At 45.1% G+C, this 18,021-nt stretch overlaps 1 protein-coding gene across 1 annotated transcript in view; it reads right to left on the bottom strand.

Annotated features, from left to right (window-relative positions):
* Positions 1-1,975: 1,975 nt before the first annotated feature.
* The window catches only part of TYRO3 (TYRO3 protein tyrosine kinase), a 40,717-nt gene continuing 24,671 nt past the window's right edge, over positions 1,976-18,021 (bottom strand). Inside the window, exons 10-19 of the mRNA XM_075712834.1 lie at positions 15,410-15,539; positions 14,480-14,580; positions 13,951-14,046; positions 11,526-11,606; positions 9,696-9,788; positions 8,828-8,949; positions 8,408-8,517; positions 6,762-6,921; positions 5,248-5,384; positions 1,976-2,351 (exon numbers count right to left, since the gene is read on the bottom strand). Coding sequence (XP_075568949.1) covers positions 1,976-2,351; positions 5,248-5,384; positions 6,762-6,921; positions 8,408-8,517; positions 8,828-8,949; positions 9,696-9,788; positions 11,526-11,606; positions 13,951-14,046; positions 14,480-14,580; positions 15,410-15,539 — 1,406 coding nt within the window. The remainder of the gene's footprint in view (positions 2,352-5,247; positions 5,385-6,761; positions 6,922-8,407; positions 8,518-8,827; positions 8,950-9,695; positions 9,789-11,525; positions 11,607-13,950; positions 14,047-14,479; positions 14,581-15,409; positions 15,540-18,021) is intronic.

Here is an 18,021-nt window from a genome sequence, read left to right as displayed (position 1 = left end):
TCCCAGGCAGCTGCAAGGAGCATAGCCTTCTTCCCTCACTGCAAACGTGCACCGCACAGGTTTTTGTTACCCTTTGTTAGGTGTTATCTTCTCACCTGCATTTACAGCATTCCAGCTAAATGAAGAGAAACCTCTGTACCACCTGGGGTATAAGATGGTGCACTTTGTATCTGCGACTGAGAAACTGTACTGAACTTCTTGAGACATCTGTAGGACATCGCTGTTCAGTGGGAAACTTTACAGAAAGGACCCATGCTCAAGCCCCAGGCTGAAATTCCCCTTCCCTAGGAAGTGTTCTCACTAAGGGCTGAAACTGGACCTGAATTTTGTAGTTAGCCCCAAACCTTACAATAAGCAAATACTGGGTATCGAAGGGTAGAGTGTTCTGATACCAAGTTTACAATCTCATTTGACTTATTGGTTCCACCTTTGCCAACTCAGCAAATGATGACATTTGTGGTATTCGTTCCTGAGGAAGAGCAATGTGGAATCCTAAGTCTTGTGATACTGCCGAGTTTTCAGCACACTGGAAATAAAAGAAATTAAGATCTAGCAAATATTTAGGATAAGTAGAGTAAGATGTAACCGCACTTCCTTGCTGGGAACCACTGCACAAAACAAATGCTGATTTACAGTAAAATATTAAATTATTAAAAACCACACAAGCACTTGCAGTTATAGTGAGTCAGACATGCTGATTGGGAAACAAAACAAAACCCGAAGAGCAAAACCATTCATTTTGCCCTGTCTGGAAGGCTGCACTGATACTAGTCTATGTTCTGATGTGGCTTTTACACTGTGCCAGAAGACCTCCTAAATAGGAAGGCCAGTGGTTCTCAAGCTTTTTCATGATGAGGACTCTCTCTTCAGAAAGATCTCCCAGTTGATCCCTTCCCCCCAACACACACACCTTCCCAAAACCAATTTCAGACCTTCACTACAGCAGCTACAGCACTTGGTTATTTGAAAAAGTCATAGGACTGTTAAAGATTACATGAATCCTATTTTAAAGCAAATGCTGAATCCTGCTCCGGCTGAAAATGAAGCAAGTCTGCCATTCTGTATCTAAGCTGTGTCCTTCCTCTCCTGGAGGGCAGCACTTAGCATTAATTAGCACTGTTTCCCCATACTGCTGTTAAGTCCTCTCTACACTGTTTCCTTTCCATCCCTTTGAAGTTGGATTCTGTCCTCACACATGCCAGCTGCTCTCCCTCCCTTCGCATTTTAATGCCAGCTGCAAGTCTGGTCAGGCCTGAATTGGCATCAAACAGAAGAAAAAGAAAGACATAAAAGAGGTACGTGGGGTGAAGAGGGATGCTGGATTTTCATTTTTTCTAATTTCATCGCTCACCAAAACGTCTGAAACTCTTAAAAGAGCCTCAGACTGAGGAAGCAGCAAGTGTCACTGCATGAAATAAGCCAGGTGTTCAAACTCAGTGCTGGGTAGAAGCAGATCCGCAGATCAGTTTGAGAACCACTGAGGTAGGCAACAAGTCTAGGCAGTACTGCTGAGTGAACACAAGGGGAATTTTGCCCTCTTGTCCTGAATGACAGTGTTTTTCAGAGGTACCAGTCCCGAAGTCATGCAGCCAGGATCGAAGACAACATCTACACAAGAGCGAGCACTGACTGAACAGAAGGGATATTCAGCTCTGCTCCAGCAGTCAGTGAGAAGGAGCAGAGCACAGACTCTGACTGCCCACCTTAGCTTTGAACTTCTTTCAGCGGGATGCGATCAACCTGTAACCCTGCTGCCCCCCTCCCCCAAATCCACGGGGTTGTTGGGGTTGCGGTCCTTCCAAGCCGTCCGCCACTGCAGCCCACGCAGATCGTGAAAGCTACAAAAGCTGCCCAAGAGCTCTGGCCAGTGCTGTTCAAAGCCATTCCAGATCCGGCATCAGAGCCCCGGGCAACATGGCACCGCGGCTGCACACATCCCGTCCCAGGGAAGCAGAGTGTCACTGCTATGTACAGGCTAACAACTTTTCTCTCCTTCTGTCTCCATCTCATACAGAAGGCTTTTGTCCTCCCCTTCCTGCCCATCTGGATGCCTTTCACCCTCGGCACCATCTCCAAGGCACAAGGGGCTCATGATGTAGCGATAGTCACTTGTGACGGCAGCAGCTGCCCCAGCAACGGTCTCTTCACCGTCCGTGTTTCCAAAGGAAGTGTGCAGGGCAGGATCACTTGCAGACACCTCTTTGTCCTTCCCAATGTTGACATAGAGAGGATCTTGACTGGAAGAGAGTGTGGACATCCTCCCCCGAATCATTTCCAGCTGGGACCGGAGCACTCCGAAGCTGGGGCGTAGCTTGGGCTCAGGATGCCAACATCTGCACATGAGATCATAGCTGCAAAATAGAGGGAAACAAGAGCACTGAGAAGGAGAGCCGCCACCCCTGCATCTCTGAACAGGGGCTCTGCACAGTGCAGCTTAAAAAGCACAGACGTTTTCCCCAAAACCTTTGGCTTTGGCCTTGCACAGGTGACAGCACGTGGGCAGCCATCATGGATCTAATTCCTTGTTCCTTCCCATTTTCAAAGGCATTCTTATTTTGGTCAAAATAGTTATTTAGACAGTACCAAAAAGCCCCAAAACCCTGTCAAAGGATGCTGAACTTCTTGGTAAAAATCTCGTTCCACCGTCTCTGGAGAGCTTGAATAGAACTGTGAGTGTGACACCACTTAGTAATAGCTTTTTGAATTTATTCACAAAAAGCATCCAAACAGCCTCTGCTGTGGCTGAAGCCACCCCTCTAAATTCTAGTTCAAGAGCAGATAAAACACAGGAAGAAAGAAAACAGAGATCAAACTGTGGGAGGTGCAAGTTATTTCCAGAATATTCTTTTTTCACACCATGTTAACTCAGCGCTCCCGGTGTAATGGAGGTGTGCCACTGTTGCTGCCCGACAGGTTGCCAGGGGCACTGGAAAAAGGCACAGTGGGTTTGTTTAGAGGGCTGTGGAGGAACGGACAACAGCTTCACTGCTGGAAGAGGGATGCTAAAACGGCCTTTCTACTACAAAGGCACCACCCCTATGCAGAAGACGTGTTCAGTGCCGTTACCAGCCTCAGGCCCAGTCCTGCAGCGTTTCTTCTGCAGTCAAATGCCAGCTCCCTCAGCTCTGGTTGCCCGAGGGCCAGCGTGAGGAGACATCGCTGGCTCCAATGGCCTGTGCCTGGGCAAGGGGCGAGGAGCTCTTCTCTCCTGCGGCCGCCTTCGCGGCTCAGCGCCTGCACTGGCTGGCCTCCCGCCGGAGCCCACTGGGCTGGAGCGCGGCCAGAGCCATTGTCCTCCTCCTCTTTGTGCATCACCCGCAAGACTGGCAGCTGCATTCCTGTGGCGTTATTGTTGCCAGTTCTGCAGGGAACAGGAACAAAGCACAGTACTGGCACTGAAAAACACCGCAGACAAATGAACCTCAGTTAAACTTGTAAATGGAAAAAATCTGATATGGCCTTTACTGGGAAATAAAGTTATTTCATGGTGGCTTTTATTTTACTTTTTGTGTCCCTTGCTTGCTATCAGCTTTACAAGACTGTTTTTGATCTCACACTAGTTTTACAGAAAGCTTCTGTGGTTCAGTTGTCTTAATCCTGATTTATGTCCCTCACAAACGGTAGAAATCACTCTAAATGCTCCAGCTAAAACAGAAGCTTCCTATTCTGTGGCACCAAATTAAATACTTTCTTTTACCCTCGCTGGCAAAAAGCAGAAATTCATTGGAAAGGAAGGTAGAAAACTACTGGCTGTAGTGAATCAGCCCAAAAGTCCATTTGCCCCAGTACCCAGCCTCTGACAGTGGCCCGTAGCAGACGCTGGGGGAAAGCACATAACCTGAGGGTAAGCATGTAGCGAGATCTTTCGGTATATTCTCTCAGGTCTCAATAACCTGTAGCTCAAGGGCGTCTTGGAATGGAGGTTGTACCTTTTTAGTAGTTTTTGATGGATTTTTCTTCAATGCCTTGCAGCTTTTTGAATCTTTTCTCTACTTTTGGCATCTATAACATCCTATGGCCATAAGCTCCAGAACTTGGAACCAAAACTACTCACAGCAGTCAAGATGCAGACACATAATGAATTTAAGCAGTAGTATAACGACGTTTTCATTTAAACTCAGGAACAGTTAAAATGAGCTGCTGAGAAGATAAAAGTGTACAGCTTTTAATAAAAAGAGTACAGATTATTCCCTATGTGGAAAAAAGGCTGGAGAAAGGAAACCGCATGAAATAATCCACCATCAGAGCAGGAGGGAAGAGGGAGGCAAGTGGACTTCATGTTGTCCATTTTACACACAAGGAATGGCTTGAAAAGGCCACTAAAGTCAGTGCTCATAGTTATGTCTTGCTTTGGGCAGGACACAGAGAAAGGAGAGACTTGTTTGGGCACTCGGTGAAATTATTTCACCTTGTCTGGACTCGGCAAGCTTTTGTCCTGGGAGAAGGTATGGTGACACTCCCTGGGGGACCTCAGTCCCGTGTGTGGACTCCAGGAACCTTATTGCAGCCCCCACCCGTGGAGCAGTGGTTCCTGAGCACACATTTCACGTAACCTGCTGGCCAAGAATGGTCCCTTGGCCGCAGGACTAAGGTAGGAGCACAGGCTGCAGTGTGTGGCTGCCTGCTCCTCCATGGGCTACCCAAGTCCCTCCTACAAGTCTGAAAATGTCTGAAACCAGTATCTGCAAGACTGTCCTGGTTTTGTTTCCACCTGTAATTTAAGGGGGGACACTGATCTACAGAACCTTAGATCCTCCCATCTCCTCTCTCCTCTTTCACCCTGCTATTTCTGTGAGAGTAGTAGATCCAATTTTGAAAACTGGGCCCAGCTTTCAAAGACACATGCAAGCCACTGCCTCTGCAATCCAGTTTTCTCATAGTCTTGCGACATTGCTTTCCTATTCAACCTTCAGAGTATGCCATGAAACTCATCTCTTTTCTCACATGCTGGCCTGAGAAGGTAGGGAGCAGTGAGTTTCTGGAAACAGTTACAGTTTCCACAAAGCCAAGAGCTTCTAATGTTGACACTGTTCAAACCCTTGAGCCAAGTTAGCTGCTTGTGTAGCTACCACAGGTTCCAGGAACCTGTGCCAGCAAAGAGTATCTGGTAGCTAACCCAGAGACTTTCTAGTGAATGCCTCTGTGCACTGGGAAGTGAACAGATTCAGACCAGCGCTCCAGCCTCTGTTTCCTTCCAACGAGCCAAACTTCTCAAGGAATCACACAGCAAAAGGAGGAAGTACTCACACATCTTCCAGGCACTCCGGCGGCTGCTTCAGCCTGTTCCCACTGATGAGGTAGTTGTAGATTTCTGCATTCTCAATGCCAGCATAAGGGGTTTGCCCTCGGGTCACAATCTCCCACATGGTCACCCCAAATGCCCACTGAAAGGGAACAGCACACAGAACAAGTGAACAGACAGTTCCCTGCTTGCTGGGGTGAGGTTTCAGCATGGTCAGACTGTGCCGACCCTCCCAGCCTGGGGTAATGTCATGTGAGTAGCGGTGATGCAAGGACTATCCAAGCTAGAAAACGAAGAAATGACCCAACTGATGCTGACACATCACCTTGGGAGACAGCTGAAGGCCCTGCTCAGCCCCATCCTGCAGTGGAGCAGGGGAAGATTTGGGAGCTACTGCTGTCTTCCACCTGCAGACCTCTCCCAAGCATCTTCTACTCATGGTTATTTAAGGCATGCAGTACCAGTTTTGTTGTTCCCAGCTACATGAAGATTTTGGTTTGGGGCTCACAAATCAGCTGCTTAATTCATTGAGCCGGATTCTGGGTTACTGGAAATGTACAGGCACAAATGCAAGTGGAGTTTAGCCAATAAAGCAGGGCAAGGAACAAACCACTTAGGTCTCATATTAATTTGTGCTCTGCACTGCAACAGTCATACATTTAAATCTGAACTGCAAGGTTTGTTAGGTGCAAAAAATTATGATTTTCATAAGCAAAACCCTGTCCAATGTCTACTGTAAACTGGCTGAACTAGCGATCACCAATCACTAAACATTGTCTACAGTGGTTACAACAATCACTGGGCAACACAGCAGCCGAGTTAGAAGGCACTCTTGGTGATCTCGTCAGGGACACTGTGACATGGATAACTGGGAAGGCAAGTCCAGTCTGAAGGGCAAAACTAGTGTGAAACCAGATCAAAAGGCAGCAAGGAAGAGGGGAGAAGGTATCAGAAGAAAAAAAGCAAAGGGAAAGGAAGCAAAAATTGTGGATGAATGGGTTTAGCCTCACTCTGCAAAGGCAAAGTTATGGGGAGGAGTGTCTAAGCATTGATATATTCAGAGTCTACAAAGCTCCACCAACGCCTTCTGTAGGATCCAGTACCATTGCTGCACTCATACATGAGTGTGTGGCTTATGTGCATTTCAAATGTCACCTTCAAATTGTCATGCAGAAGAGAAAGGAAAAGGAATAAGAGTAAGAAAGAAGAGACTGCATAAAGAGAGAAGAAAAGGAGGAGAAGGGGAAAGGTGAAGGACGGAATGGGGATAAGTACTGAACAATGAAGGACCAAAGGACAAGAGGAAAAGGGTTCATGTCTTCTGCCCTAAACTACTCGTACACATCCTTAGTCTTGAGTTCTGAAAGCACCCAAGGCAGAGGTGGCACTGTCCCTCTAACACAAGGCAAACTGCCTTTCCCATCATAAGGGCCTTTTCCCACCCTCAATGAATACAGAAGCATTCCTCCACTTCAGCAGGAATACAGGTGGTCCCCAAATGCACCAGAGCAAAACTCACCACATCACTGTGTGTTGTGTACAGATTATCTGCCAGACTTTCCAGAGCAAGCCACTTCACTGGCAGCTTGGAAGCACAGCCCTGACGGTAGTAGTCTCCACTGTAGATTTTCTTAGAAAGCCCGAAGTCTGCAACACTCACATTCATGTTCTCATCCAACCTAAGGGAAAGTTTTAATGACTGAGAAAAGCACTTACTGGCTACCTCAGGCATAAAAGAGGTATGTCCCTGTCTGGCCAGGGGACTGAGGTATATAGTTCACCAAGTATTGCCCAGAAGGATAATGACTTCACCTACTTGATGACCCATGTGAAATAGTTTAGTGGTCCCAAATCAGTTCCTTGAGACTAACAGGGAGATAATTAGGACTAAGGAAGTAAGGAAATGGCCATGCTCAGATGGTCTACTCTGTCAGCTGAAGTGAACTCAGATACTATCTGTAGTTTCCAAGATTAACAGAGGACATCTGTAGCGCTCATTGCTACTACTAAGGCCTACACCCTGTATAAGCAATCAAAAAACATAGGTGCTTGCCTAGACTGGCTACTACAACTGCTCAAACTAGATCTGCAAGAACTTCTCTCCAGGCCTAGTTAATGATCTGAATTGCTCTGTCACCCACTTAAACCTAGACATGTTGGTAGATAGGGCACGTAAAGCCTACAAAGACTTCATGCTCCCAGGTCTCATAAAGGACTCCCTGCTTTTCTGAGAAGATACCATGAAATAGGCATTCAGCTTCCTCTGAAGGACGACTGTATTTTTTTAAATGTTTAAAAATAGGAAATCAGTATGCGTTTCTCATAAATGTCAAAGCAAGCTAACCCATCATTTTTCATTATGACTATCAGGCTCCTGTCTGTACATTTGGACATTCAAATGCCTTTGGAAATATGTGTCTCATTGCGGATTTTACCGCTTGTTGTGGTTTTGTTCAGAGGGAGATTTCTGTCTGCCAGAATGAGTTGTTTCTTCTCCATTCTCGGGGAAGAAGCAGAGGGGAAAAGGATAAAAAAAGAACTTTTCTTCCCTTCAAAGCAGGCAAGGCAGTTTGGGGACAAGAACAGCAATGTGGGATCATACAGTGTGTTCACCATGCAATTATTTCTAAAGGCGAATCCACATAAGCCATTCTTCACAAGCTTTCAGGGAAATTCTACATTTCTTATGTTGTGATAATCAAATCCTCAAAATAGATACGAGAAATACAGATTTCAGGCTACAATGAAAGTTCCTTTCTCCTAACACAGCCAAACCCATTCTCTCCTGTTGGTTACATTATATTGCGGAACAAATAGCCCGTGCTGACACACAGCCATTAGAGTGACTAATTACAAACACGTACTGTAATCAACCCTATGAAAATATATGTGTACACAAATGATAGAAAAGTTCCTTATAAAATAGGGTCAATTTGGAAGCTCAGTGGGACATTAGGAGTTGCTTCCTGCCCCCAGCACTACTACCACCAACACCACACACCCCCACCCCCATAGCCATGGCTCCCCTATGCCTATTGTCACTTAAACACAAGGACCAGCATCCTTGGACAGGATCCCTCCCCACTTCTGTCACGCGAAAGGTTTCTCATCCCTCTCTCACACACTCTGGTCTTTCTTTTCTCTAAAGACTCATGGGTCACTTACATGCAGTTCCGAGCTGCAAGGTCCCTGTGTATGAAATTTTTTGAGCTCAAGTACTCCATCCCGCTGGCAATGTCGATCATGAACTTGAGGAGTGTTTGAACAGGCAAGTTCTGAAAGAAGTAACAGTTTAAGTTCTGTTCCTGGAAGCTTTCAAGCGTGTATGGCAAAACTGCAAGATTTGCTGCTAGATTACTGAGCAGGGACGGGGGATATAGGGAGGGGATGGAATGGAGGAGTTGGTCCTCAACATGCATGCAGTTAAATACTTCAACACTTCAACATCACATCCCACAACCTCCTCTGCTACCAAAATCTGGTTGTCTGCCAATGCCTTTGAGAGACCAACGCTGAACTGATCTGCATACATTCTCTGAAAATCCATACCCTCCCAGAAGGAATTCTACAGTAAAACAGACTTACAAAAGGGTTTTCCCCAATCCGTGACATCAGCAGAAAAGCATGAAGGTCTCCATGCTTCATGAAGGGCAGGATCACCATGGGAATTGGGAGACGGCCCTTGGGACGGCTCCGTAGACTGACTCCTAATGAGGACACACACAGCAAAAGGGTTTTAGCAAACACATCAGTCCCAAGGGGAATCTTACAGGCTGCTGTGCCTTTCTCTTACAAATTTGGAGGAAAGTGTGCAGTTTTGGTGGGTTGGTTCCATGCTCCAAGCTCCTTTGCATGTCTTCATGCCAGGAGGTGTTAAGATACCTCTAACGCTGTTTACTTCAGAGGCAATACTAAGTGCCCAGTGGGTCTCAGCTCTCCTTGCAGGACTGGCTATAAATGTTTCTAGGATCACTCCAGACCATACAGCCCCAAACCCCAGCGTCTGCAGAGCAATCTCCACATTCTGGAAATTGCCCATGTTCCATAGTGCCCACCCATTAATGTCTTACTTCTTACCCAGTATTTCAGAAAGGCACAATCTCCCCTCCCTCTATTTGTCTACCAACCCACCTGTCCACATTCATGGCAGTCCAGACATATCTCAGCCAGCCAAACTCTCTCTGTTGTATTTGCAAGAACCAAAGAAATGGCTTAGACAAGAGATGCTTATTGCCAATGTATGAGGGCAAGTGTAGTGAGCACCTACACACACTCCAACCCCCTCTAGGCCTGGGAAGGAGCAATGCTGATAGATGCAGGACTCCAGGTAGCACAGAGGTGGCTGCACTAGCACTGCTGTTGGACAGCAGTAGGGGTGAGTATGTGAGGCTGTGTGGGATTATGCAGGATCGGGAGGTGCTCTGTGGCACCACAAGCAGCAGTGCTGGCTTACCAATCAGTTTAGTGACATGCGGGTGGTCAAACTCCTTCATACATGCAGCCTCTCGCAGGAACTCCTCAATGTCAGTTGAGGTGAAGATGTCCGCTGGAAAAAAGTGACTGTAAGTTTTCCTCCTTTGTGGGTGGCTCCAAGGGACTTTACAGATAATGATTATCAGACGTTTGTTCTTTGCGGCACAGCACATCCTCTCAGACCTACAGCTAGGTGAGCCAGCTTACAACAAAGCAGAGCCTGACACTTTCTCCTGGGATGGGCGGCAGTGAGCACACATCAGGGACATCTGGCAAATTGATTCTTGGCACAGTGAAGACCTGCTTATTCAGCAGCTCTTTTCTCAGAAACAACTTTCATTGGAAGCCATGGAAATCATATGTGGGTTAAAGGTGTAGGGAATTAATTAGCTAAAAGGACCTAAACTACAATGTCAGGGACAGCAGACGTCACACAAAATTCAAGAAAATGCTGAGCCCCTGGCTGGCATGGCAGACCCCAATCCAACTCTGATAATGATGGCATGAAAGATCAATGCTTTTACCTTTTACGTCTCTTAGCATGATTGAGTCTTCTAAGGTGCTAGAGCTAAGATTCCTTAAATACCCACGCTACTGGAGAGCTTGGACCAAATTTGGCAGTGACACACATGAGCATAAATTTGGAGTACATTATTTCTCATTGCTATCACTCCAGATTCATGGAAGTATATAATATAATCAAGCATTAGCCCAGTGGACTACTTCCCCCACTGCTGCTGCTGAATTTAGCGGGAGTCCTCCAGTCCTGCTGCAAGATCAGACTTAGACCTGTGGGGGAGTGTTCACGTTATCTGCTTTAGGCAAGTAATTTAAGTATGATTCAGAAGACAAAAGCAGATTCCCTTTTTACAGTCAATGGAGAAAGGAAGATGTCTCTGGAGGGTTGCAGTTCCCAAGTTAGATGCCTGAAGGTAGACAGCCTAATTACACAAAACAGCTTGCAAACTGATTAGGATTATTGCTGAAGCTGGAGAAAATTATGGAACTTACACTAATGTAGCATTGGTGTATTTAGTACAATTTGGTATTCTGTGGCAGCCAAACTCAGCTCCAGAGATAAGTGAATGTGATTCTGCTTTAAGTCAGTCACAGTTAATTTTTGCCTTACAGGCAACAGGGGTGAAATAATATAGGTTAACATATATATACTTACATATATGCACACAGTTGCTTTGACTTATACCTACCTATTAATTGCTTTTCTTGTTACAGACTCCCGCCTGATGAATGTCTTAGTTGCCCTTGTTATGCACACTCATCAGACAATAAATCAGAAGGCAGTTAGACTACTTACTCAAATATGACTGAGTTAGACTACTTAACTCAAACTGACTGAGATGAGTTAGCTTGTTGCTGCATTCAGCCCAAATACTCTTCTGTTTATTCTAGGATATACGCTTGGAGGAATACTGTCTTTCACTGCTGAATTATTAGGGCAAAGCAGACCTGTCTGAGCTGTCTATGCCACATGATGTAGTGCTGTGTTGAATCAAGCAACTGAACGAGATCCTCTATCCACAGAAGAAGCTGTAGCTACAACTTGGTTTTGGTTGCACTCACTACGTGCTAGGTGCTGTACAAGCAAATAAGGCGGTATAGGTCCTTCCCTGAAGGGCTTCCATTACAAAAAGACTGATGTGAAAGGAATGGGAGACAACATGGGTAGAGTGGCTGAGTGGGAAGCTCAGAGAGGAGTAAAGAACGTCAGGGGATGTTTGCTGGAGGAAAGGACAGATAGCATTTAATCTTTCCAAGCTCTCTTAAGTACTTCAGCCCTGCTCCCACTTACCTTTCAGCATCTTCACTGCCACTTTCTGGAAAGAGCCATCATCTAGCTTCAGTAGTGCCTCTCGAACTGACCCAAACTCCCCTGTGAAGTGACCAGAGCAGGCAGTGAGGGAACAGCTTCTTGTCAAGAAAGTATGATTCATGGCAGGTTCACTCCAGGGGTCACTAACAAAGAAGCTGAATAACCATAAGAAATACAGCTACCAGCTTCATTTTTCATTCTGCAGTTCCAGCCAGCAGCTTTCAGCATACATGTGCCTAGAAGAGGTAACACTACTAGTAGACAGAGGCCACTGTGCTGGCAGTCCAGAAGGCAACGGAAAACAAGAGGGAAAGAAAGCAATCCTCTACCAGATGGAGAATGCAGAGTCAGAGTATAAGCCAGGATCCCAGGCAGACATTTCTGGGGAAGCCATACCATGAGGGATGAGTCTGAGTGAAGCTCTGATGAGAGAGGGAGCTATGAGCTGGAGCAGCGAGCGGATGGGTTGGCTGAAGAAGCTCTCAGTGCTGACAGCTGTCAGAGCTGAGTAATGGTGCCAGGACTCAACCATTTGAGACACAATAAGGCCTTATCTCTCCAAACTCAGGGAATGACTTCTATAAATCACAGCTGACCAGACAAAACAGAGAACACCTACTCATGTGTGTGTGATATGCTAATTCACAGGAGGAAGTGTTTACTCTGATGTGTTCTCTAAGGGAGATAAGAGGAAATGCAACTGGCCAAACCCTCTTCAAATTATTTTAGCCTGAAGTGGCTTTAAACCACAGCATAACAGCCTCTTTGCATTAGATCTGGCTCTAGATCTGCTCTCCCTAATTTTGTAACTACTTAACCCACCCAAAATGCATTAGTATGAGGAACTCTGCTACTGCAAAGAAGGAAGCAAAATATGGCACTCAGGACACCTACCCCAAAAGTATTATCTTTCCACTAGCTTTTCAACAATGCTCTTCACTACTGTATGGCACATGCTTATTTCACAATAACCACAGCAGTGGATCTGACCACAAAAGAAGAAAATGGGACGGAGCAAAGGCATTTTGTACTGCTTCTGTATTATAGAGCTGTTGCTCAGCTGCAGAGTCAGCAGAGCCCTAGATAATACAGTCATGCCATCTTATAACCTGTATGCTGATGGTGGGGTTGGGGGAATGGGGCTGACCACACAGACCAGATCCTGCTACCTAGCGTGCTTCCACCAAGGCCATCCTCAGGGGCCCCACTGCACCCGATTTCCAGTTTTTTACCTGTCATGGGGACAGCCCAGAAGGGTTGAAGCAGGATCTCAGAGGCTGGCCAAGAGCTGACACTCACAAACAGATGACAGCTGTTTAATTACTTAGCATTGTTAAGCCCTCTGAGGCCACTTCTGCAGGAAGGTCATGTTCCTGCTCTTAAAGAAACGCATTTGTTCTGGGAGGGATGGAGTGGAAGAATGGTCCCAGTGGGAAAGGGTCAAAGAAAACTGCAATAAAACTAGCCTTATAAAGAAAAAGGAGGCCAAACACTTGAGCTTCCTTTTGCTTATGACCCCTGACTTATGCTCCTCTCTTAGTTATTGGCTTTATCATTACATGTTTCCACTTATTTCTAGAGATTGCCTTCCGCCTGAAAAGTAGGGAAGGATGATTCAACAGTTAGCACACTGGCCTGCCATTTGGGAAATCTGAATTCAAAACCATCTTCTCACACAGAGTTTCTGGGCCAATCTTTTAGCTAAAGTTAAGTGAGAAGCATCCCACCTTTACTCGGGCCATCCCTCCTGACCTGAAAACCTCAGAGAAATGTTAGGAGCACCTGTGTGGGAGATCCAGATGGAGATCCACAGTCAGGAGAGCTCCTAAAGACCTGAACAAATGTCAGCAAAACTCAACACCTGTTCCAAATGTGCCTCTATAAGACCCCAAACTAAAATCTGGAGTCAAACCACCCCAGACGTTGAGAATATCTGAAACTGAATCAACTTTTTTGAGGGGTTTGAGTGTTTGAGGTAGATAATCTCTGCCTCTGTATTGTCTCAGCCCACTTAATACTTGATGCATGCTCATGTAAATGGAAGGAATTCTATAGCACCACTTTGTTAGTAGAAAGAGCAGAAGATTAATTGAATATTCCTTGTTTAAATCTCTGAAAAAAATTCACACACCAGTGAATCAACAGTACTTTGGAAAGCTGAACATAGACTGCAGTTCATGACTCTGTAGAGCCATATTATAGGAATGGCTTAGCAAATATCCTCTTAATTATGCTAAACCTTTGAAATGTTTTAGCCCAGTGGAACAGAAAGTTCCATTTAAATTGCCACCTACAAGCAGAAGGAGAGAAAACAGGCTGCTTATAATCGCTTCTCCCTGCTCAACAGTAAAGGTAGCATAAGTGGGACTTCCAGTGTGAAACCTTGTTCAGTTTTGATTCTTACCCTTGCCCAACATTCTTCCCAAGGTGAACTGCTGTTCCTGGATTAGGACATCTTTGAGTTTTGTCTTCAGCTCATCACTGATCCCTACACTCTCCACTGGAAAAAAACAAAGAAAGAGTCAAATCAGAGATACTTAAATATCTGTCACAATATCAAGAGTCACCTGTTCTAATCTCTATCTCCAATCCGATTCCCATACTGTAAGCAGGAAAACCTAAAAAAGATTGTTGCATAATGTTACAGTCAAAGGAGTCCCTATAGTGTGAAACTGGGGCAGGGGAGTGGTGAATTTATGCCTTGCACTAATATACACAATGACTGTAGCTGCAATTAGCAAGTACTGTGTAATTGGTATGGCAACAGCAATTCTGGCCTTTCACTTCTGCCATCCACAGTGTCTAAGCCTCGCTGTAAATTAATCCCGTGTTCTTGATCCAAAAACCATCAGTCTCAGGGAAAACAAAGAGTGAGCACAGTACATGCATGAACACAGCTTCTCAGGCAGAATTACTCAGGTCATTTTACTTACATGTTGCTTCAATGAGCTCTGGGCCCTCCCTGTTGAAAGACCTGGCAGCTCTGAAATGGACTGCTGGATCCCCTCTGCCAACCACACTGCCAAAGGCATGGCTAGAAGGCAAAAAAGACACACAGAGCCACGATTACACAGGCCATTCACTTCTAAAAGGGTGTGCTGAACAGCATGGATGGTTTCTCACACCTTGCCATATAAATACTACAGACTGTTTTGTTAAAGGGGTGTAGCTGGAGAGGAGGAACAATGGGTTTATGCTGCCTTGCTGATGTACCTAGAGCGGGTGGGTGCCTTCCGAAAGAGGGGGATCACTCATCCAGAGTGCCTGGGAGAACCTGCAGGTTGGGGCAGGTTGCAGGAGTCACATAAACAGAGATGCTGTGGTGAGAGGGAGGTCTGGGAGACGCTGAAAAGAACGGGAACCTTGCTTGCAGCAGGGAGCAACCCACAGCCAAGTTCAGAGGTGATGGAAAGGAGACTTTCCTGGGGATTCAGGGGGTTCTGGGCAGTCAGGAAGTTACAAGCAGCCGCTAGACTGAAAACCAGCATGGGACAAAGAACATAAGAACACAGAAGATGATTCATCTGTGTGTCTTTTCTCTTTGAATCTCTCAAGCAGCAGTGCTAAGGACTTATAGAATTACCTTGATCTAGTTTATATCTCCATATTCTAATAAAGCCCAGCTATTGACATAACATTTTTTCTACTGTATTTTTGGTGTTCTCATTTTGAAGAAAAGGTAGGGCACTTTCCTGATAATCTCTAATCCAGGGTCACCCCCAAAATTGTGAAAAAGCAGTTATCCAAAGAAAGTGCCAAAAGTGCTCAATCCACAACGCTTTTTGAAAAATAATTGAGTCAGAAACCACACTGGAGGAGAAAGCGAAGATCTCTCTAACCAGCACAAGGAGAACCTCCCTTACCCAAACCGAGTTTCCTTTCTTCTTTTTCGAAGGAGAATAAGAGCCAGGGCAACAGCCGTGACCAGAGCTGTAAGAATGCCCAATGCCACAGGAACCCAGGACGTCCCATAAGGAGGTTGTCTCTGGCCACCTAGATGATGGAGAAAACACTAGTCAGGAAATAAAAGACTGTCAATGGTAAACAGATAATACTGGAATATTTCTTCTTTTTGCTTTTAAATGGAAAAGCCATGCTGCTGGATCTGGTGTACACAGTGGATCATTGTACACTGGAATTTGGCACAAATAGCTACTCAGTCAGTCATCAGAAAAACTAGCTGTTTCACACAGCAAAGGCAGAGCAGATGCATCCAGTTATCAGAACCTATTCTTAGTTTTGTGCGTCAAGAAAGTAAAAGGCACTGCTCCAGATTATGCTACTTTACATGAGCTCATGATCTGGGGTGCTTTAAACTGGAGTCTCAAGACAAAAAGGTTGCTTAATATGAGCATTTTCTGTGCAGGTTTCACCTTGCCCTGTTTGAGGCAGCCAGTGGAACCTTGACCAGGCTACACAGTACTGCCTGAATGCCAACGAGATAACATTTTGAAAGACAATAGAGAGAGACAATCACCTCATGGCAATCTCATTGAAAATATTTACATTTCCCCTCTCACCCCTCCCACAAAAATAAGCACCCTGTGGGCCTTGGTATTGGCTGTAACTTCCCAATGTTGTTGGTTGGTTGTAACTTCTCAATGTCTGTCTACCAAAGAAAAGGTGAATTTTAAAAAGTGCCCTGTAAGTCAAGAAATAAGTTAGCCAGCATGCGGGTTCCAATTCCGGTCTAATATTTGCTCAAGGAATATGTATACTTTTGACTACAAACTGTCTCCAGAAGAAATGGAGATGCTGCCAATCTGAGTAAGCTGCCAGGGAAGGAAGATAAGCAATATGGTTATGAATAAAAGAATATTATCTATGCTTGGCAAACAACAGATAAATTAATCCAATTCCCTGAGAGATTTCTTCTCCAAATACAATTACTAAAGATTAAATGTGAATTTGAATGCGTTTATTAAAATCTAGGATAGCCCTCATATCTCCAAATTGTTTAAGAGCAAACAAGAACAGGTAACAGGTCCCTAAGCACTTCCTTCATCTTCATGCTCCCTTGCTCACCTTCAGCAGTTGATTGTGCTTTACCAGAAGCTAAGGAAGAATCATCTTTGACAATGTAAGTAATCCTATTACGTTATATGTCATGAGAGTATAAGTAAACTTGTCCTTAAAAGAGATGTTAGGTTAATGGGCTGAGATTTGGATGAACCTCTACACAGATGTATGTGAAAAGGAGTCAGACACCCTTACTGGCTGAGTCCTGGCAGGTAAAAGGCTTCTAAGCCTTGATTACTAGTTACATTGTCAAGCCTTATCATCCAAGTTTTTAAAGAAGCAATGTCAGTCTAATAAACAGGTAGAGCTTAAAGAAACAGAATTCTGGACCACTGAGGAAGCAGAATAGTACTTCTCCACTTGAAACAATTATCAGAGATCTAGCATCTATTTTCCAGCCTCTTATCTCCTTCAGTGACTCACATATTCTCTTCCCACCCAGAAGGCTTTATAGACCCTGGGTTTTACAATGCTCCCTCTTGCTGCACCTTTTGACCTGGCCTTCAAGGCTGCTTATGAGGATGGAGAGGGATCAGAAACAGAAGTGGAATGAAAATACACTGAAAGGTAACTCCAACCTTCTCCATAATTCCCAAGCCAATCCCTTGGGCTGTTCCTGCCAAACAATCAGGGCAGAAACAATTAACAACACTGATGTAAAAGGTCCTCTCTGATAGTTAATGATAAGGTTGCCTTCCCCCTGTGGTGAGGCAAACCTCTCTAGGCCTACTTTTCTACTCTGTCTGCTAGCTGGTCTGGTGAGAGAGCAGGGATTTAGGTCACCTTCTGGGGGGTCCCTCCAAAAGGAGGATGGATGAAAATAAAACAAAACTGAATTATTCTCCCTGTTTCTAAACTGCTAGGCATCAGGAGCCCATCCCACAGTTTATAGCAAATGTGTCAGAAATAGAAATGAATGTTGAAATTCACTGCTCCTCCTCCTCTGCCCCACAGATCATTGCTTCCCACTCATGCCACTGAGCTAGAGAGGATGCCTGCAGCCCAAGTAAAGACTGAGGTGCCTCTCCTCCCCCAACTCTGTCTCTCTCCCATCTCCCATACTCCCTTTTCCAACTGGCACATGCCTTAAGACTGCACAAGGCAGAGAGAAAACAGTATTATTAGATGAGCTTAAACGAGTATTTAGGAGTCCTTTGATGATGAGAGAACCCCTTTTATTTCTGTAGCAGGTTTTATATCACAAAGGTGTGCAAAGAACATAATCCAAGAGTCTCCTCCTGCATACTATCACGAAGATTACAGATAGGAAAAAGCTATTAGACCATTCTGTTCCTCTCTCTGCAATGAAAGAGCAAGGTTTCTACTGAGAATGTTTCTGAAAATATTAAAACAATCTTTGTTAATAGTGCACAAGATCTCTGCATAAGCAGGGTGGAGCTCCCACGAGCTTTGCTGTGATGACAAATACGACTTAAAAGTTTATACAAGCTTAGTC

The sequence above is a fragment of the Pelecanus crispus genome, chromosome 6, assembly GCF_030463565.1.
Source record: "Pelecanus crispus isolate bPelCri1 chromosome 6, bPelCri1.pri, whole genome shotgun sequence".
Lineage (NCBI taxonomy): Eukaryota > Metazoa > Chordata > Aves > Pelecaniformes > Pelecanidae > Pelecanus > Pelecanus crispus.
The sequence above is the reverse complement of the archived record's forward strand: the minus strand, read 5'-3'. Positions and strand labels throughout refer to the sequence as shown.